General features: G+C 37.3%; 1 protein-coding gene across 1 annotated transcript in view; it reads left to right on the forward strand.

Annotated features, from left to right (window-relative positions):
• Positions 1–22,827, forward strand: part of ABCA13 (ATP binding cassette subfamily A member 13) — a gene marked incomplete at both ends in the record, with an annotated part of 191,390 nt that overhangs the window by 72,397 nt on the left and 96,166 nt on the right. The window contains 9 exons of the mRNA XM_082499202.1: positions 1,226–1,340; positions 2,949–3,249; positions 4,010–4,124; positions 5,292–5,406; positions 15,860–16,046; positions 17,755–17,973; positions 20,209–20,405; positions 21,172–21,329; positions 21,758–21,988. Of these exons, the coding sequence (XP_082355328.1) occupies positions 1,226–1,340; positions 2,949–3,249; positions 4,010–4,124; positions 5,292–5,406; positions 15,860–16,046; positions 17,755–17,973; positions 20,209–20,405; positions 21,172–21,329; positions 21,758–21,988 (1,638 nt within the window). The remainder of the gene's footprint in view (positions 1–1,225; positions 1,341–2,948; positions 3,250–4,009; positions 4,125–5,291; positions 5,407–15,859; positions 16,047–17,754; positions 17,974–20,208; positions 20,406–21,171; positions 21,330–21,757; positions 21,989–22,827) is intronic.

Genomic DNA, 22,827 nt, shown 5'->3' on the forward strand with positions numbered 1-22,827 from the left:
CTGGGAGGCAGTTGTGCTGCAGGCTTTTCTTTTAGACTCTTGCTTGCTGAGTCTCTGTCTTCTCCTTCTGTGATTTATCTCAGATGTGAAGTGTTTTTTTACTACCAAGGAATCTCCCTTACGGAGGGCTACATGTGACGTGGGATGTAACAGACTATCAGTTCCTCTGCTTTTCTCCTTGTGATCTTTATCCTTTCTCACTGGTAGTCATGTCTCTTCTCCAGACTACTCCACTTTTTTTTCCACTTATCTGCCTTCCTATTGTGATATTTCCTGTGCTGATGCTGGATAGCACCTATGATCCAGAGTTTGTCTGTTATCACCATGATCAAATGAGATCATCACCTGTCCTTTTTAAAGCCTGTATCTTCAAGTGAGTCTTGAAAAATTTAAGATGAAAACTTGTGTTGGATGTTTTATAACATTGTTTATTACCTGAGAAATTCAGATGTTTCTATTAAGTCCAGATGAGTTAATATTGTTTCTAGATCATGCTATCCTTCTGGCTATTCTCTCAAAAATAAGGATATAGCACTTTCTCTATATTCTCTACCAATGGATGAAGATCTGAATTCCTCCAAAGGTTCAGTGCTTTTGGAAACCAGGGTTTGGTTGAGGTATACATTCATCCTGGATCCATAGATAAAATTGAATTCAAAATGGAGGGGTTGTAGGCTTTTTTCAAATGCTTTTTAAATGTAGGGGTAGAGTCAAAGTGCTTATGTCCTATATAACATGGTGCTTGAAATATTTGCAGTGTCAAGGAGAGAAGAAATGGCCAATACACCACTAGGTGAAAGAGATGGATCTCTGTTGTGATGTTCAAAGTACAGTAACTCGCTTGTATTTGTGGGAGTAGTTACGGAAAGATAAGGAAATGTTAAAAGTCCTACAGCTTCAAGGACATGGTTTCTTTCTAGAACTTAGCTAGAATTCGTTACGTTTTTGCTGCTATTGAAGGAAAAAATAGCTGAGGCATTGTAAAACCTACTGAGATGTGAACTACACTTCCAGAAGTTCACACTAAAATTCCTATGTTTTTAAAATGTCTTCCTGTTTTTAAATACAAAGGGTATTTACTCTTATAGGATGTGCAAGTGAGAACATACCTTTCTGTTCTGTTCATTAGAACTAAGGAAGTCCAATTTCTTTCCTTATCTCAGAAACTATGATGAACAAGATGCTTAACAGCTCAGCAAGTAAACAGATTGACCTGTTGTCACAGCTTGTAGTAAATATCTCTTCCTGTGTGTTACTGGACCGTTTCCAGCCTTTTGACTCTGTTGAGAAATTGGAGGAGAAGGCTCATGAACTCATGCAGCAAAATAATTTTTTGGCTAGTAAGTACCTTGTTTAAAACTTATATTGACAGAAAACATCAGACTTTGTAGCTGTTGTCTGTGTCTATTGACAAGGTAGGTTAAGCTTACACAGTTTCAAAGTGTGTATTAAACCACATATAATACAGGCAAAATAAAGCACACTTCCCCAACAGTCAAATGCTGTGATATGTGCTGTAAAGATAGTGTTGTTTTATTTGTGGAACTGCCAAATGAATCCTTGGAGTCTGTTATTTCTAACAAAATATTGAAAAGAATAGTCATAAATGTTTAAAGTAGAATAAAAAGAGCTGAAAAACATATAGTACTGAGGAAACTTGGCTACTTGTTATGACAAGATCATCTGGTTTGCATCCTTTCAAATTTTAATTTTTATATTCTTGGCTTTGCAAAAAGGAGGAAAGAAAGGGTTTTTTGGTAAGTCCATCAACGTAGCACCAACAGGCCATACCATGAGGGAAAGAAAATTTCTCAGGATTACTTCATAGAAAGTGGAATTGTTGGCCCCTTCAACGAAAGAAACAGACAGATAGATCTTGGCCCTCAGAAAACCAAATTGTCAAATTCTAGGTTCATTTTGCTTTCACTTACATAGGGAAGGGTCATAAGCTGATATCAACCCAAGGCATTTCTTGGGAGTATTTTCAGCACTGTGGCCTTATAATCTCTTCACATGTTTGAAGAGGTAAGATGTCATTTTAAGGGACCTAATGTGTCCAACAAGTCAAAATTACATGCTCAGATATAGGCATACATTCCTTTCCATAGTTAGATGTGAAACTAAAGTGGAATTTTCCCTGCTTGCTTTGTTTGTAGTCTTCAAAGCCTTCGTAGACTCATTAGATGTCTTAGGAAATTAAATGTTTGCACAAATGGGAAAATGAGATTGGACAGTTGAAAAAATAAGCTTTACAGCAAAGTATTCTATGTCATAATATCCTTCAGAGTGCCAGGAGGCAGGTAAGACATCTCTCCCCTTTCCTAAGGAAAAAAGGTCAACATTTCACATTCCTTAAGAAGTCCTAAAAAGTCTGGGTAATCCACAAAGAAAATACAGCCAATATGCTATTTTTTTTTTTTTTTTAAACAGGGCTAGAGAAAATAAGCATGCAAATTATGCTGTGTTAAACCAGAAGTTTTGTAATTGACTCAGAAATTAAAAATCAGAGTAAATTTATTTTAGTGGGTTGGTACTCTTTGTCACGCACTTCCAGGGGTTGTTATGATTTGATGGACAAATTTTATGGCTGCTGCTTTCACTGTTGAATTGAGATCAGTTCCCAAAAAGGGGTTAAATCTGGATACGAAGAGAATAAACCACAATTAAAAAAAAAAAAAAATCACAGAAGGATTTTTCTCAGATAAAAATGATTGTTGCAAACCCATTGATCATGTGAATAATTTTTTACATTTCACATTAATGAATATAAAAAGAATAAGTCTCTGTGAAACCTACCATTCTCGTTTTGGAGGGTCAAGAAATTTTAGAGGCCTGCCCTGACAAGTGAATGTACCCTACTATCATATGATAATTGGCCATGAGTTAGCTATGTAAATAGCATAAATCATACAAGCTTGGGTATGATGCTCCTTTTCTTCTTTTGTCAGGTATCATCTTTGATACACCGAAGAACAAGACGCAAGATTCTAGCAAACTCCTTCCTCAGCACATTTCATATACAATTAGAACCAGTGTTCTCTATAGCATGAGAACAGATTTGATTAAAAACCCAGCGTGGAAATCCCATCCCCAGAAGTTACCAGCTGATGGGTTTAAATACAACCATATCTTTATTCCTCTTCAAGACATGATTGAAAGGGCAATTATTTCAGCACAGACTGGGACAGATACCTCCGACCCAGCCATTCAGGTGCAAGCCATGCCTTACCCTTGTCATACCAGTGATCTGTAAGTAAACTTCCAGCTTTTAAATTCAATATATTATCTTTATTAGATTAGTGCTAGAGGATGTGGGAAGCTACTAGGTCTTTGTAGGGGGTGAATGTATATCTCAGTACAGGATTGAACTGGTAAGTCCAATACCAATAAACAACATAGGAAATGTTCTTTAACAGCTGTGACCACAACACATTATGCAGCTTCTGTTTGGTCAGTGGCCCCGTATGAGCTGTTTGCAGCTCTACTGTGAAGTAGTCTGCTGGACGGAGACTGTGCCAACATATTGTGCAACTAACTTAGATTATGCTAAGAAACCCACTTTCCATCCTTAGTTGTCCTGTACACAAACTATAAACTGCTCTTTGTAAAACCATCAAAACATCCTGACTATTAGAATTTAAAATTAGTCAGTGGTAATATACCTGTTAAAGTGGAGCAAAAGTTGACTGGCTTATGTTACTGTCCAAATATATTACTTTGTCATAGACACAAATCTGAATTCTGCTTGAGTTTGAATGGAGCCCTAAAGACTGATTACATCAGTTTTATTGTTAGCAAATATTAATATGATATAGTACCAATACATATATTTAGCCGTTTACTTGAAGAATAAGCAATTCTAACCAGAACAAGAATAATTCTTATTGCTCGTGTTGGATCTTATTTGTGCATGCTTTGGCAATAGTCCTATTATTCCTCTATTAACTTTCTGCTAAAAAATCTTTTGTCTTTGGGGACTAACAACTCTGTATATATGTGTTTTTCATAGATTCTTGAACAATATAGGGTTTTTTTTCCCACTTATGATGATGCTAACATGGATGGTTTCAGTTGCTGGCATGGTTCGCAAGCTGGTTTATGAAAGAGAAATTCATCTTGAAGAGGTAAGAGGCAGATTAGTCTCTGAAAATAAAATTGATTTATTAAAGCGTACTGAAATATAAAACTTAAACTTTGAGGTACTTTTATGCAGTCATAATCAAGTTGGCTTTGTTTTCACATGTTCCCTCTGGGCGGTAGGTTCTAGTTCTAGCTGCCAACTCAGATTCACAACATTGTCTGAGCATCCGTCCTCTTAGTTTGCAAATATTTTTCTGGAGACAAAAAACAACAAGCAAAAGATCCATAAAAGTTGAAACTGAAAACTGTTTGGAAAAAGTCCTTGTGATTAGAATGTGGGTTTTTTTTAATGAAAAATTTGCCATTTACTGTGTAATTATCAGAAATATAAGGGATGATGGCACAGAAAAAAATGAGAAAACTATTTGCGTACATCAACAGCTAGTCTTAGCAGGTGCTAAGCATATGGAAGGACAAGTACAGAAATACATTTTCTGTATTAATAAATGTACTTTTTTTTGAAGAATTATACTGGTCTTTATACTGCTGGAATAATTTTTTTTTTTAATTTGGGAAATTATCTAATTTCTTAACTTTGTGTTGTAAGATAGGCCTTATTTTTTAATGCTTTAAAATATTAAATCAACTTAATAAAGTTATTTTTTATCATTTTATGAAAAAAGCTTCAGAAGTAATAGTAGCTTGTTTCCAAAAGCATTTTTTTTAAAAAAAGAGGGATGATACTTCATATCTGGCTAAATTATTATTTGCATGCTAACACATAAAACTTACAAACATATCCATATGTTACTTTTAGTTCAGCAACAGTCTGGGGAAAAAACATTTGTTTATACAGTGCTGTAGATATCTTTAGTACTTTTTAGAATACAAAAAACTCACGGGAGGACCCAGTAATCTGACAACTGGTTCTGTAACCCTTTGCAAGAGAGAGTTGTGCCTGAGCACTAGGATTCCTCGTGTTAGTATGCGTTAAGCTCAGATCGTGTTTGATCCAGGAGTGAGCAGCAGAAGGGGCATCACAGGAAAAGGGAAAAGAGACAAGTAATTTAAGGGAAAGATGACATCCTTTGGGGAGCTGGTGGAGTCTCGGTGACCACAGGTTTTGCTTAAAAAAAAAAGGAAAGAAAAAGAAGAGAGAAGAAAATTTGTTTCTTAACTTTAACTCTCTCTGCTATTTTGTTGTCTTGCAGTATATGAAGACAATGGGTGTACATCCAGCCATTCATTTCTTTGCTTGGTTTCTGGAGAATGTTATTGTGCTCATAATAAGCAGCTGTGCGCTGGCCATCATTTTAAAAGCAAGTGGTATCTTTGCTTATAGCAATGGCTTCCTCATCTTCCTTTTTCTCCTGGATTTTGGAGTCACAGTTATTATGTTAAGCTATTTTTTGGGAGCGTTTTTTAGCAGTGCCAATACAGCAGCTCTGTGTGCAAGCCTTGTGTATATGATCAGTTTTTTACCCTACATAGTTTTGTTGGTGTTGCAGAACCAGTTGAGTTTCACCAACCAGATTATGATGGTAAATATTTCTTTTCCTTTTCTGATTTTTATCCTCCAACCATGCTGTGTTTTTCCCAGGTTTCTGTTTGCTTTTATGTTTCACTGGATATAAGTCACATTAATAGATATCCAATTAAAAAATGTTTTGAATGTAGAAAGAAATGAATAATAAGTTTTCAGGGAGATTTTGTAAACCTACAGAAAATATAAGGAAGTTGTATTCCTCGTGTTCGTGAGTACTCTTTATGTTTTTGCCTCAAAATATTTACAATGTTTGTGTACTTTCAAGCACACCTGATGACATGCCACTCCTGAAAGTCATTATTTGTTTGGAGGAAAACTAGTGATTGATTCTCTGTTGAGTACAATTGGGGATTGGATCAGAAATTTGTCTAGTACCTATCTGGCTATACAGTTTGAGGTATATGTTTCTTTGGCATCTGTTCTTCCGTGTCCTTTCCTGTTTTATGTATGCCATATGCTGTTTTATGTATTTGTACTGTCTTAACATACTATATCCCTGATAGGGACATCAAATATCACCATCATACAAAGCAAACCATATTTCACACATTATGACTTCACTCTCTCAAAATAAATCACATACCAAATTAAGCTGGTGGAATAAGTCATACGCTATTAAAAAAAAATGGATGCTTTTTCAGTGTCAATCAGTCAGATAAAATATATTTGTTCATTGCATACAAGTAAGTACAGATGTAAGACTGCAGAATTCGGGTGTAAATAGGCAAGGTGGAATTTTTTGATTTTTTTTTTTTTCTGTTGTTTTTGTCTCCCTCCTTTGGGTTGCAGAGAGGGAAAAGTATGCATCGGATAACTTGCACACTTTAAAATCAATTATTTCAAAATAACTTTAGATATCCTGCACTTGCTGAAAATCAGAGGCATCAGCATGTGAAAAAAGCAATAATTTTTGATGAGAACAGAGAGGCCATCGAGTGAGATGGTGTAACCTTAGCAATGTAAGAGGCAGGGACTCGGTGGGAATTAACATGAACTTCTCTGTACAAAAATGCCACTGATGATTTTGAATTTTTTTTCTAAGTAGCAGCCTATGTCAGACTTCTTTCTTCAGACAGCTGGCAGGATGTGTTTCTTTTGTGTCAAATATTGCAGAAGCCTTATTTAACTGCATTACTTTAAAATAGGAGAAAAAATGAACTTCTATTTCGGCTCAGTTTCAAATTGCAGAACTTCGTTACTGAGTAATGCTTATTAATTTTAGTAGTGTTTTGGATCTTCCCATCAGCCTTCATGAGCTCGACAGTGTTTTTCCATTGATCATCAGTCACATTTCTTTGTTATACTACATCACTAACTTGTTTTTTTTCCATTTTGTACTTTTGTGATACAACATGACTATGTTGGTTCTTGCAAGTCAAAAGTTATTTCCTTGCACAAAAAAGCTGTCTCAGCATATAGTACCCAGCGTGTGTGTTCCTTCTGCCTCTGTCTCTTCTTGAGTTCTGGTCTTTCAAAAATGAGTAGGACCACTGCTTTTACTACAGAAATTATATTTCTTTGCATGCTTTTACAGTATTATACATTATATATTTTCAGTCTGTGGTAGATTTATGATGGTCTGTAACTTGTTACAAAGTTAAGTAATGCTTTTAAATATTAATAACTAGGTCAATGGACCTCTTTAAGGTGGAGCAAATACTGCTTCAGTATGTGGGGGAGTATTGTTAAAACATAGAATGAAATAATGACCATTAGCCTACATGAAACAAAGGACTATTTATTTTGTGCTTGCTTTTAGTATCACAAGTTGTTTTATTTCATGGAGCTTGTTAACGACGTGTTTTATTTGATGTTCACTTCCTGTTTCTCCTCTGGTGTTGCAGTGTCTTCTGTCTACAACTGCCTTTGGGCAAGGAGTATTTTTCATTACGTTCTTTGAAGGGCAAGAAATAGGTAAGCTCTCTGGTTAGAAGAAAAGCTTTGTAATTATTATTTCTAAAACTACAGTTGGAAATGTTTTTCACTTTGTTCTGAAAAAAAATCTCTAATAACGAGTTAACAGGGTAGATCATAACAGGAGAAAAACCTTTTTAAAGTCCCTTGAGAGCCAAGTTAAGCTTGTGCCACTTTCTACCAGTATTGTTTGCAATACACGTTGGAGCAAAATCGCCACATCCCATTAGATGACAGAAAGAATGTATTCAGCAAATGAAATTGTTCTAGAGATGCAAACCCAAACCTTGTATTCCGTGAAATTTGGTAGAGCTACCTAAGGTTGAGCATCTGACTGAATATTATTTCACTCATTGAATGTGTTATTTCTCTCAGTGCAGTGGAGGAAGCTTTGGCAAGGCATTTAGAGCAGTTTCTTAGAAGTCCTCATTGATCTCAGGGGCAGCTCTAATGCTTGCTTTCTGGTGATGATATCAACAGGGAGCTTTGTAGGATCACAAAATGGTTGAGGTTGGAAGGGACCTCTGGAGGTAATGTAGTCCACCCCCATTGCTCAAGCAGGAACACTTAGAGCCGGTTGCCCAGGATCGTGTCTAGATGGCTTTGGAATATTTCCAAGGTTGGAGACTCCACAACCTTTCTGGGCAACCTGTGCTAGTGCTCAGTCACCCTTACAGTGAAAAAGTGTTCCTGATGCTCATCGGGAACCTCCTGTGTTTCAGTTTGTGCCCACTACCTCTTGTCCTGTCACTGGGATATCATCAGCTGTCTTTGTGGCAAGGACACATTGCTGGCTCATGTTCACCTTGATGTCCACCAGGACCCCCAGGTCCTTTCCTGCAAAGCTGCTATCCGGCTGGGTATCCCCCAGCATATATTGGTACATGGGATTGTTCCTTGACAGCTGCAGGACTTTGGACTATTAAACTTCATGAGGTTCCTGTCAGCCGGTTTTGCCAGCCTGTTCAAGCCTCTCTGGGTCCCAGCATGACCCTCTGCCATATCAGCTACTCCTCCCAGTTTTGTGTCATCAGCAAACTTGCTGAGGATACGCTCTGCCCCATTATCCAGGTCATTAATCAGGTTGTTAAACAGGATCAAACTCAGTATTGGCCCCCTGGGGTACACCACTAGTTACTGTCTTTCAACTAGACTTCATGTCGCTGATCACCACCCTCTGGGCCTGGCCATTCAGCCAGTTTGCAATCCACCTCTCTGCCTACTCCTCCAGCCCATACTTCATTAGCTTCTTTAGGAGGATCTTATGGGAGACAGTGTCAGAAGCCTTATTGAAGTCCAGGTGGACAAGATCCACTGTCTCCCCTCATCTACCAGGCCAGTCTTTTCATTGAAGAATTTTAATCAAGTCGGTCAAGCATGACTTCCTCTTGGTGAAGTTATGCTCACTTCTCCTGATGATACTCCTGCCTTTCATGTGCCTGGAGATGATTTCTAGGATTAGCTACTCCATCACCTTCCCAGGGATCAAGATGAGGCTGACTGGCCTGTAGTTCCTTGGCTCCTCCTTCTTGAAGATAGGAGTGATAATTACTTTCATTCAGTCTTTGGGCACTTCTCCCAACTGCTGTGATCAATCAAATATTATTGAGATCGGCCTTGCAATGCTGTCTGCCAGCTCCCTCAGTGCTTTTGAGTGCATCCCATCAGGGTCCATACACTTATGTATGTGCAGTTTGCATAAGTATTTCCTGACCTGATATGTCATCCTTGCTCCAGACTTTTCCCTTGGTATCTGTGACCTGGGATTCCTGAAGACCAAACTTGCTAGTAAAGACTGAGGCAAAAGTGGCATTCAGTACCTCAACGTTTTACACATCCTGTGTAACCAGGTCCTCTGTCTTGTTGAGCAAAAGCCCACATTTTCCCTAGTCTTCCTTTTGTCACCTATGTACTTCTTGAAGCCCTTCTTGTTGTCTTTGACATCCCTAGCCAGATTCAATTCCATTTGGACTTTAGCTTTCACAACTTCATCCCTGCATGCTTGAACAATGTTTCTATATTCCTCACAGGTGATCCATCCTCGCTTCCATCCTCTACATGCTTCCTTTTTGTGTTTGAGCTTGGCCAGGAGCTCCTTGTTCATCCATGCAGGCCTCCTGGCGTTTTTACCTGACTTCTTGTTCATTGGGTTAGACTACTCTTGAGCTTGGCAGATGTGTCTGGATTCACGTGTGAATTAATGTATAACACAATGGAGGTTTATGAGAGCAATATTGTACAGAACAGGAACAGTGCAAGTTATTCACTCTCAACATAATGCTAAGATGAATATTTAACCATTATACATTGGGAATAAGAAAAAATTTACCTTTACTTTGTAAAGTATTTTGTACGTTTCTTCTGTGTGACCATGTTCGTACTCAGCTCGAGTAGCAGCTTGTCTCTGCAAGCTTGGAGGCAGTTGGTGAAATCCCCACTGAGCTACAGTGCAGGTGCAGAAATGCATGAGAACACCCTATTATGTTTAAGTGTTAGGAAGAAAAGAATGTTTGGAAACTGCCTAAATGTTCTAACAGGTTCCTACATGTTTTAACATGGTTGTACCTACTATCCCCAAGCTAAGAGCTGCACCTGTTGGTGCTGAAGCTTTAGAAAAGTAAGAATTGAATGTCTGGGCCCTTCCTTGATAAACGTCTGCAAAGGATATGCATTCATGTATCTAAATAGATGAAGGGATGTAATCCCTTTCTTTTTTTACAAATACGGCAAGATCGATGTTGATGAGGGTGGATGTTACAAACCACTAGGCATTGAAAAAGTATCATAATGATACAAAAGTTGGTAAGAGAGAAGAGACAGTTTCAGAAAATATTACTTAAATTTCCCACCAAAAACTTCATCAAAATGACTCATCTCCACTGAAGAAAGGGCAAAACCTGCTTTGTGGGAAAACTGCTTTTCTTGACTATTGCAGAAAAATATTGTAGAAGCAATATCATGACCAACTGTATAGCAAACAAAGTAGCATTTTCAGAAAAAAAAGTGCAATGCTTTTTGTAAATGTGCAATTTGGTTACTTTTGTTTTCCATTTAGCAATATGGTAGCTTTCTGTAGTACTAGTGTTTTGCACCTTCTTTCTTCCTTTCATGTCTTCTGCAATATAATAATTTTATGAAGCAATTATTCAGTGAGTTTGTTGTTCCATTTTACCTCTGTATCCAGTCAATGCACAAAAATACTTACTTCTTAGAATTCACAAATTTAAGTTTTCAGATTTAGCATTATAGAAATGACTTTAAACTTTGTGTAACCCATTTCTTTATAATATAAGCAGAATGGCATAAAGCCTGATTCATTGAAGACATCATTTTGTCAGAGACTCGTAGTTCTTTTTCTTTTGCCAAATCAAGGGCCAGCTAAAAGTTCATAAACAGCCCTTTCTACAACAGCTTCTCTGCATTTTCCCGGCAGCAGTGTCACCTGCTGTTCTAAACAGAGGCTTGTAGAGGCATAGCAATTCATTTCTATTCATTAGAATTACTGTTATTAACTATGGTCTTTTTTGTGTCAGTGCTTAAATACCCAGAAGTGTGTGGTGTTGATGTGTTTCTGATCTTTAATGCTGTACTGATTTAGCTGTGACCTTTTAAAAATCATTTTTATTATTACTGTTACTACCAGGAATTCAGTGGAATAATGTGCACCAGTCAATGGCACAGGGAGGACACATGACCTTTGGATGGATGTGCTGGATGATGTTCTTTGACTCTATTTTATATTTTATAGGTGGCTGGTATTTCAGCAATATTGTTGCTGGTAAGATCATGGAGTGGTTCTTATTTCATGTTTTTGAAGAAATTATTGAATGGAACGGGTAGAATTGCTTTCCTCATTGTATGCAACTAAACCAAAAATATATATTTTTCTGAGTTAAGGTTTTGATTGCCTTTAGGGACTGGGTACGAAAGTCTTCCTACATACACAAATATTGAGTAGTGCTAACTACTACACGGACTAGACTTTGTAGCCAGGCATGAAATATCTTTTGTTTACTGATGAGGATGACTAATATTTGAAGGACTCAAGGATTTGTTGTTGGTACTTCACAGTAACAGAGCTCAGTCTAGTAGCAAAACTTCCTGTGAAAATGGTGAATCTTCTGAGTCAGTACTTGGGCTGAAACTCATGAACAACACCACATTTTCAGATCACGAAAACTTTGAACTGACTGGTAACTGTATCTTGCTACCAGTCAGTCTACAGTCCAATGCATAAAGAAAACTAATTAACTTTCAAGTATATTTTCAGAAAGTAGTGGGATTTTTTTTTCATTAACCCAAGTTTTATGAATATTATTGAGTTGGTTGATGCATTTTTAATTGTAGCCTAATGCCTCACTAGCTGTTTGAAATGTCCTTTCCTCTGATTTGCATATGTCACCTTTTCTTCCAGCTACTCTGTTTGTTTTAAAAATCTAAAAATAAAAAATGAATTTTGCCTTGAAATATAGGGGTGTGTAGAACATACAACTGAATTTTACAAACTTTAGCTTAAATTGACACCTGCCCTTCAGTGTCAATGAAATGCAACTCCAAACACACAGAGAATATATTGTGTGACTTGAAAGTGAAGCCTGGAAAGATTGAGCAATGCCAAAGTTTATGTTGTGTGTAGGACCATATTTTTGCCCTTTCTGCTTGTGTGCTACAATAAATGTTTCTTATGCTGGGTGATTTGTGTAAATTGTGCAGATAATAATGGAAAAATAATCTTTAATGATTGGCACAATGGGTTATTGTTACAATAAACAATAAGGCTGTTTGCCTTGGTAGGCTATTTGGTGCATTTTCTTTCTTCTAGGTCACAAGATTATGTTAGGTTGTGCCTACATATTGTTAAGTCTATGATTCTGTTACACTTTAAAGCTGATTTGGAGATAGGGTAAAACACAGTATCACTGAGAATTGGTTAATTTATGGCAGGACCTGATGTTATGGCCTAATGACTTTTTTTCTACTTTATTAAGGTTTGTTAAGTTCAGCTATGAGCTTGAGCTAATTAAATGGTCTAACCATTTTTAAGTAATGATAGGACATTAGTAGTCTACAAACAAATATGAAATAACTATAAATTTAGCAACAGTTTCTATCATAATTATCACCTAGGAAAATTTGGATTAAAGAACCGATGGTACTTTCCTTTTACTGTTTCCTACTGGAAGAACCTGTGTGGTGTAGAGAGGAGGAAGAGACATTATCTGAATTCTAATATGTTTTTCTTCAATGAAAACTTCCAAGAAAAAGGTTTGTAGTCATATTACTATTTTAATAACAGCTCTTTTACGAATGGTGTGCTGATTTTGATCAATCTGCTTTTATCATTGCTTGGTCCTATATTGTGTGTTTAAGTCTTGTCCCTTTCTCTCCTCCATTATATAGTGTATGCTATGGACACTATATACTAACTAACAATTGTGCTGTCGCCTGTATTTCTTGAATTGTTCAATTAAAACTATTGTACACAAATATTTAAGAAAACTCTTTACAAAACGTAAAACAAGTATTGCTTGGGTTCATCCTGTCCCTGTATATTGCTTCTTTGGTTTGTTAGGATCTTCTGAAGTTCCTTGAATCATTTCATACTTTTACTGAATCTGAAAAGCATTGTGTTTTAACTTTTTTTTTAACTGCATTTTGATTTTTTTCCTCCTCCTCTGCTGTTTTTATTTGCTTCTTCTTTCAGTGGAGAAACTAACTTTGTTCATTTCTTTCCCTTCTATTTCTTATTCCCCTATTTTATAATCAGTGTTCTTTCTGTCTCTGCTTCTTAGCCTTTTGTTTAAAAAGCTACTGTTATTGTAGCTAATTTTTATCTGCCTTCAGATACTTTCAATGCTCTTCTATTTCTCTGTTTACTTGCTTAAAATTAATTTAGATTTTTAGTTTTTTTTTTTTTTCCCCTCTCAGGTCTTTTAAAGGACTTCCTTATGTTTCGTGTTTTGTGAATGAAGGATTAAGTTATTCTCACCTCTAGTCCCTCCTGGTCCTTAGAACAACATGATAGGTTGTTGTGGTTTTTTGGAAGTTACAGTAGCTTGGAAATGATCCAGTTGTCTGTAGCATAGGTGAAGAAGCTGAACAACTCAGCAGTTTTACGTATTGGTATCTCCTCGAGTAGGGCAAACTTCAATGTCTTGAGCTTCATTCCACATTTGTCGAAAAAATATCATATGTACTTTGTCTGAATTCCTGAAATTTGGAAGGATTCCATTTTGTTGAGGTGATTATCTTTGATCCTTACTTAAAATGAAGATTTTTGGTGTTTTCCCTTGGGTTCACCACATCCTCTGTGGAAAGCAAAGAAAAAAGACCCCTCTGCCTGAAAAGTTACTAGCATGGTCTGTGGCTCAAGCCATCCAAGTGATTGCCTACAACACTGTGGATACGTTTGTCTTGCTTCTCTGGTTAAACTGATGCATGTCACGTGCTCAGTAGCAAATTGCCTGTGTGTGAACTCTAATGCTGCCACGCATGCAAAGGAACTTGCCCTCTTTCATAAGAATTGGGCGCCATTGTACTGATAATAGGATAAATACATTCATGGATAATTTGCTTGGAACAGCAAAATGACTTGCTCCCAGGCAATTCTTGTTCCATATAGTCCAGGTAAGGGTTGGTTCAGTGGGGGTGGAAAGCACTTTGATAATCAGAGGTGTATGAGGGAAGGGCTGGAGTGTAGGTCCTACGAGCTGGAACTATAACTAGAGTAGGGCTGGCAGAGACCTGGGTGCTGAGTACCCACTTGGAACTCCTCTTAGGAGAAGTCCTAGGGTGATCAATTTAATGCTTGCCAAGTAATTTGGAGCTCTTCCTCTGAATCTTACCTGAGATACATCATCTGAGGCTCACTCTGTACTTTAAGTTTTTTTGTGAAGTTTCAGGATGTACTTATAAATTTAGGAAGCAGTGGAAAGGGCACGAATTAAGTTTGTCGGTGGTTTTAGTCTCCAGACCAAAAGACAGAGAAGCTAACTGGAAGAGAGTTTCATGGGTAGAAGGACCTCAGAAATGTCACAGCTGCTGGTAGTGCCTTGCTGGAAGGTAACTTCAAGCTTCTGGCAAAAGTTCTTTCTAAACTTAAAATTGACTGTGAAAGGAGCAAAAAACTTCTCCATTCACAGCCTAAACAAATCAATCCTTGAAATCATGCTGTCATTTTTATTTATAATTTGATTTATATAATTTAACATATTTTTATATAAAGCATAACTCAACTCTATCTTCTTGTAATATTTATATTTTATTTTATTATATATAAAATGATTACATAAGCTATAAATATTATATGTAAATATACAGAATATGTTTTTGATATATAAAATATGACTTAAAAAGGATAATTCTCTGTTCTCATAATTCTTATCCATAACAGTTTCAGTTTCTTTGGACTAGCATTCCAATTTGGCTTGCTTTTTTTTAAAAGGAAAAAGAATCCCACCGCCAGATTTCTCAGTTGTAATGAGTCAATAAAATATTACATGTTAATAATACATTTATGGGGCTGGGGATTGACTGTGCTCATGTTTGGAAAGTAGTCCCAAACCTTTCTCCTGACACAGAAAGGAAGTCACGGAATCCCGGAATTTTCAGAGTTGGAAGGGACCTCTAGAGATCATCTAGTCCAACTCCCCTGCTAAAGCAGGATTGCCCAGAGCACATCACTCAGGACTGCAACTTGATCTGCGTCATACGGTGGTCTCAGTTTGCTGAGCTGGTTACCTCGCAGTTAGAAAAATGCTTGGTATCTACTTGCATTGAGGACCTTGAATTATCTTTAGACTAGACTGCTGCTCTGACTCATTTGTCAAAGAGATCTGCTTTGCTTTATTGACTGAGGGAATTAAGAGGATTAACTGGATATCCCTCTTAATGTTATGTTAATGTTACGTGCCTGAAACTGGGTGGCATATATAGAGTAGTTCACACAGTTAGAATTTTCTCATGCTTTTGGGCATAAAAAAATGATTCAAGCAACATTATTATAAGTGTTTTTTGTACTAGAAATAAAATATAACTACTTTATGACCCTATGGAGTTGTATGTGGACATGCACACAACTTGGCATAATTGTTTTAGGTTGCTTTTTAAAACTGCAAATAGGCCAAATTCTTAGCAAATATTAACTGGCATAGTATCTTTGATTTCAGTGGAGCTTATGTCAGTTTGGAGCACCTGAACATCTGTTCCAGGCTTTGGTAAATGGAAACAGGGGTTAAGTACGTTTGTTATTCCCTGTGTACACACATACATATGTTTAGATTCAGCAGCCCTCTTGATCTGCTGCTCTCCCCCATGCAGACTCAGCACCTCCAAGCTGGAAAGGTCCTCGCATCGAAGGAGCCACCATTGGTGTCGTGCTGCTGTCTCTCACCAAAGAGCACGTGGATGGCCAGAAGGCCGCTGTTAAAGATCTCAGCCTCACTTTCCATAGCGGTCAGATAACAGCGCTCTTGGGACCTAATGGAGCCGGCAAGACAACAGTTATGTAAGTGCCATTTAATGCTATTACGCTCCCCTCTGATCTTTGCTACACTTTCTCACTTTAAAATGTTTGTGAACTCTTTCCTATGTCTTTGTTTTTTTTTCCCCAAATAAATATTTAATAAACTCCCCAAGTACCTGGAAGGTGAAGGCTATATATCTATGACAAAAGCAGTGTAATGAATAGAGAACTGGGTCCTCTGTGCCACTGAAACCATGATCAGCAGCTTAAGTGGGAGCTGGGCATGTCTAGTTGTGGAGTTGAACACATCTCAGGAAAGAGTTCTTTTCTGGCATCCATGTGTTGTGCTAAAAGGGTGTTAGTTTTGTTTCTGTTTCACAGCTAGGGGGCTCTGAGACAGCTGTTCAGCATTTGCCTGTCTCAGATCATGCTGAAGGCTTTCCCTGGGACAGCATCGCAAAGCTGTAAAGATAAATGACTTTCTGTTTCAGACCCCCGCAAAGGACTTTCCCTGAGACAGTTAGCGAAGTTGAAAAGATAAAATGATTTATTGAAGCGACAGGTATAACAGATTCAGAATTGCCGTTGATGAATGTACTAGCTGCCATAGGGCTAATATACTACAGTAATGCTAGCAAAATAAATGAACCAATCAATAAATGAGTAAATGAATAGATGCTATCCTGGGTGTTCTTCACCAAGAGGTGTAGTGGAATGCTTACCAGGAAGGTGTCCCTGTCTTGGTAGAGGAAGAGGAGCACAGCCCTGTCCCTTCTAGGTCTCAAGTTTCTTCTCCCTCGGAGAGACCTCTCGATCTTGTGCGTGTGTATAAGTGTGTGTATGTCCAGGTACCCTCTGTATTGCCCCTTATATCCTAACCTTATCTGATACCCTCCCTGGGGTGACAGTTTAGCATGATTTGTGTGGTGAGTCGGGTGCTATAGTCATATATGTTTAGCATGTTCTTCCTTTTGCTCATTATCAGGCTTAGGGGTGTCTACTTTAATATTAATTTCATTGATAATTAAACAAAAGGTCTCACTCTGCGTGCCATGGCCTTCAAGATTCTGTGCTGAAGCCATTTATCTGCTTATTCCTTTGCTCCTGCGACTTTGAGCCAAAACAGGGCCTTCCTGCAGTCACAAGATTCCTTCCTTGGTTGTTTTTCACACCAACCTGCAGGCTTCCTGCCCCCGACAGGGTTCACACAGGAGAATCAGTCATCAGCGTTGTTAACCTCTTGTCTGCCAAATTCCCACATTATCATATGGAGAGCGTCGAGTTTTATGGGGTTTTGTGCTTTATTCCTATAGGTTGCAAGGGACTCCTTTCTTGCTAGTTGACCAGAAATGAAAATAACAAAATTAAAATGATATTTAAAAATGTCTCATTTAAGAAGCCTATGCATTTCTACCTTTATGTTAACTATGATCAGCTTTAATAAAACGAGTGATGTAGGATAGGATTCAATTAGGAATTACTCAGTTACTCCTCAGCTAGAATACATACATGAAAAAGGAAACAATGGTCTGCTTATTTGGTTGGGAAAAAATGGATTTTGTTCTGGAAGTAAGGAAACGAAGGATTGTTGAGATCTTGGGTTTAAAAAAAAAAAAAAAAAAAGCCCAAAACATCAGCGATGTTTCTATAACTACGCTAGGACATGCCTCAGAGAATCCAAGTGTGAGCTATGTAATACAGTCATTACACATGATCGTCCTGAAATTTTTTTTTTCTTTTCTTGTATCAGATCACTATTGACTGGTCTGTATCCACCGAGCTCCGGTACCATTATAATTAATGGAAAGGACATACGTACTGATCTGGCTGCCATCAGGACAGAGTTGGGTGTTTGCCCACAGTATGATGTCCTGTTCAACGTATTAACAGTACGAGAACATCTACTGCTTTATGGATCAGTGAAAGCACCCGGTTGGACAAAGGAAGAGTTGAATCAGCAAGTCAGTGGGTACGTTTTGCTTTCATTTGTTGAAATCTGTCAAGTAAATTGGTAGTGTCTATTGCAAACCACTCAAACAAGAGAGTGCTAAAGCAAAATTGCAAGTAGAAGCAAATGGAAACTGCAGGTTTTCTGTGAGTTTTTATCACACTTCGTGTTCTGAAATCGTGCCTTGAAAACAAATTTCCTAGTTTCTAACATTTACTTGAATGCATTTGTAGTGAAACTGTCAATGTTTAAAAACCTGGTAAACAGAACCATCAAATAATCATGTTTTGACTGCGGTGGAGATGGTTAACCTGGAAGCAGCCCTAGCGGTTCCTGCCTCATGCTGTCTGCGTTACCTCCCTTCTTGCTGGAGAGGCAGATAGAAAGTAAACTGCTGTGTGTTCACCCTGAGTTTTCAGATAAGTCAACACGGACTTTATGTATTTATTATCCTGTATTCCCTCAGTGGAGGGAAGCTTGCAAAAGCAGAAAAGACAGGTAAAGGCAGTGCTTGTCACAGTCCTTTTAAATAGGCCATCTTCTTCTTCCTTTGTCAAATTCAGACTTTAAATGTGTTTAATAAGTGAAAGGGTTTAAAAACAAACAATCCAATGGGAAAAAACAAGCCAAAGCTCTGACATGACCTCAGAGGATTTCCCACTTGTGAGACTGAGAATGTTTGCTCGTGTTTGTAGGTTTCTACTTCTTCGATATAGGACTAGATCTTCTCCATTTTTGCATCATATATGTTAAATTGCTAGTAAACTATACAAGGTGAGATCTTTTTCACTAATAGCAAACTGTATTTTCTGATCTTTAGGAATAAAATGTATGCTCTTCTAATAGTGTGGCAGTGTAAATAGTTCCTATTTACCTTCTGAATCATGCTAGACTCTGTGAAGTGGATTTCAATGGAAATAAACGCCAAGCTGATGGGACTTCTCTTTAAGTTAGGCATATGCAGACACATTTGTGGCAAAGTGGCTTTTCTTTTTTGTAGCTTTTATAAAAGCCTGTTACTTTAAAATTTTGATCTGAAAAATCTGATGTAGGACACTGCATTCACTCTAGAACAACAATAATAAACCAAACATAATGTTTGGTTTAAATTTATGCAAAATAATATCTTGTGTTTTATTGTACTTAGACTGCTGAATTAGAATTTCAGCAGCAGTCTGTCATAATAATGGCACATAAGAATACTCAGGGCTCTGCAGGCCTTGCTACTAAGAAAATTTTTTTTAAAGGTAATGAATGTTGTAAAATACTTCTAAAAAAATAGAAAAGCAACAAAGAAATTAAACAAAATTTGCTTTTTGCAAAAAGCAAAAAAAGACGGCTTCTAAAGAGATTAAGAATAGTTTTCCTGGATATATACCCATACAACAATTATAGAAACTTCTTTTCTTAAAAATGAAAAATTCTTTCGGGGTAAATGGCATAGTTTCCAGCCTGCATATTCACTCAAACAATTCAGGATATTATCTTAGGACTGTTGAGCCCTTTATGTCTTGCTTGCCAGGCTGATAGCGACTGAAAGCTTTTAGGTCAATGACTGGATGTTCAATGCGACGAAAAATAAATTGATGGTCTTTCAGTGCTGCCTTTATTGAGCATGTTTCCACACACTGCTCAGATGCAAGATCATCAGAGGGCAAGGGCTGAATAGGCAATGTCTGTTAGGTATCTCCCAGTCCTTAACGTGGGATTTGGATTAGGTTGGATTAGGTAGTAGTATTCTACCTGGGGATCGCTAATTGGTTTACTTCACAGAAACATGTCTTAAAAAAAAAAAAAAGGCAAAAAAAGCAGCAGTCTTACCTTATTTGCATCTCACGACTACACATTTCCTAAAAACTCGGGCATTTTTTTAAGGTTCTTTATGAAGCTGCAAAAATTGAAGCACTATTTCAGTTTTACCATGGTTTAAGAGGCTATAATCTGGAGTTTGCTGAAATCGTTGGACAAATTCGTATTTATTTTAGTGGAATTAGTTTCAAAATTTTCTGTTCTTATCCTGCACAATACTTACGCAGAATTTGTATTTCAGGTGGTGATGAGTGTTTATACTTTGTAGGTAAAGAGAGAATTTTTATTTTTATTTGTTCTTGTCACCAAATTGCATAATTAGTTAGGGGTAGTATTTTTTTTCACTTTTAATTTATAGTGACTTTTCTGTAATACTTCTCTGAGTGGACATGATGTGACTGGAAAAACTTTTTCAAAATTGGTCCTGTTTCTGTACTCCTATTTCAGAGCTCTGGAAGATGTGGATTTATCCCAACATCAGTACAAACCTGTCGGAGCCCTTTCTGGGGGAATGAAAAGGAGGCTGTCAATTGCCATCTCCTTTATTGGAAACTCAAAGACAGTTGTTCTAGATGAGCCCACCAGTGGAGTAGATCCATGTTCTCGCCGTAGCATCTGGGATGTCCTTCTGAAGTACAAAGCTGGTACAAAGCTTATACACATAATTTGCTGCTTATTTTCCTTTCTGGAGTTCTGTTTCAATAAATTTAAACAGAATATTAGAGAGAATATTAGTATTGTTATTCAGTAATTAAATACATTAATTTCTGAAGTAACATTTAATCAAACTTGGGGAATTTTAAAGCAGCTAAGTGAGATTATAAGAATTATTTGCTATGTCACAGAAAGATGCCCAGTCTACCAGAAGATTAATCTTAGTTCTGAGTCCTGTCCTGAAGTTTCTCTTCTCTTACCTTTTTCTATTTTATTAGCGTCTCAAAATTATTTTCTGGTTTTCATTTCCCATTTTGCACATATCTGTGTATAGATGCATATATACACTTCTAATGAAAATGGACTCATCAGTCAGCCTGCTACATTAATTTTTTGAGAGCCATAAGGTTAAAAACTGATTGTGGGAATCAAACTCTTCAGATAGTGAGCACTCAATTAGCCGTAGTAACTCACAGTGAATGATCCAGTGAAATAGGCAGTTATGTGGTTTTAAGGAATCTCAAAACAGCTTGAAGTTGTAATGGCTAAATACTGCTTCCTATGTAAGGCAAAGCAAGTTTAGACCTGAATCTAACTCAGACTATAAATCTGAATGGAGGTTTTGGTTGTGTCTTGCGTTTATGTTTTGAAGGGATCTGAAACATGTTCCCTTATGGTCAAAGGACCTTTGTGAAAGCAAGATGCGTTTCTCTAGAAACCAGGCTTTGTAGACGTGTACCAATCTTTCTGATGCAGGTTGCACACTGATCTTTACTACTCACCATCTTGATGAGGCAGAGGTGCTCAGCGATCGCATTGCCATCCTGCAGCGTGGCCAGCTGAGGTGCTGTGGTTCTCCCTCTTATCTGAGAGAAACATATGGCCAGGGACACAGTTTAACGCTCATAAAAAAGGTATACTAAAAATGTACTGTACAGAACTTAACAGTGCCTGCCAAGTAGGAGCTGTGTGTATTCCAAGGGAATTGTATGTCCCTGCCAGGAAGTAATATGTGATATAGATTATTAAAAAGCCAACAAAACGTGTTTTTATCAGCTTTCTTGGTTGTTTTGGGTGGGTGGTGGTATTATAATAATAATAATAACAACTATTATTATTATTACTTAGCAGAACACAATGACATCTTTGAAAATGATGAATTTCAATATTCAGCTGAAAAGGGCTTTGTCTCACTGCTCTTCATTCCTGGGAAGCAGTGTCTGTCTCCCAGGTTTGATGCAGTTTCATCAGTGGAAATTTTGTGGTATGAATTCTACTATCAAGTCCCATACTTCTGGTAACATTTAATTTTTTGTGCATGATTATCTTTCTTTCTTCATAGCCCTCTGTGCTTGAAATCCAAGATCCTAAGCATATTTTTCGGGTCACATCTTTGGTACAGACCCACATCCCGGAAGCCTTCTTGAAAGAGAACAGTGGGACTGAGCTGACGTATGTGATTCCAGAAAGGGCAGATAAAACCTCGTTTAAAGGTCTTTTCCAGGCTTTAGATCAAAGCCTTCATCATCTACATGTGACTGGCTATGGCATTTCTGACACCACCTTGGAAGAGGTACTTTTAATTTTTCTGTGTAATGGCATTTTCTTGGTTAGAGAATCCTGTAGCTTCCAGCTACTCTTATTGTATCTTTCGTATTTCACAACAGTTTCTTGTAAGAAGCATGTTTTCTTAAAAAGCAAAAACAAAACTTCAGGCAAAATGTATTCTTTACAATTAATACTGTTAATTTTAGTGCTTACTCTACTACAATTTATTTCTGATTTCAAGAATCTGATGTGAACACTGAGGAACTGTGTAACACTTCAATGTTTGGTTTTGCATTTCCCTAAGGAAAACTTAACGTCTGATTGATTTAATGAGAACCACTGTTGTTGTCCTGGATCTCTAGCATTGGAATGAGCTTTGAACTTGCAAGGCTGGCGGTTCAGTTCAGGTAGCTCTTGGGATGGAAAAAAAACTTGCTGAGAATACTCTCTGACTGAGAAAGTTCTAAAGCTTAGCAAAACTGTGTGTGGAAATCTCTAAAGAGCGTTTTGTGTATATATCTAGAGAGAGACAGACAGACACAGGTATATCTACACATATATATGTGTGTATGTGTATATATCAAATGGACCAGAGAAAGAGAGTCTCTTATGCTTCCTCATCTCTTCTGAATTTAGCTCTGTGTAATAGCCTTATCAGTGAGAAGTTATTTTCCTTGGACTGTTTTTAACCTGCCTATAAGTTTGAAATATCAAGATTGCCTAAATGACCACTGTTCAAGTTCTGTATTATAGATCCTTTTGAAAATATATTTTTTTTCCACTTCTTCAAGTGATAGGAGACTAACATCAGTATTTTTTGATGCACAAAACACATCTATTTTTATTTGATTGCACAATTCATTC

This window comes from Vanellus vanellus (genome assembly GCF_965231255.1).
Source record: "Vanellus vanellus genome assembly, chromosome: 2".
In the NCBI taxonomy this organism is placed as follows: domain Eukaryota; kingdom Metazoa; phylum Chordata; class Aves; order Charadriiformes; family Charadriidae; genus Vanellus; species Vanellus vanellus.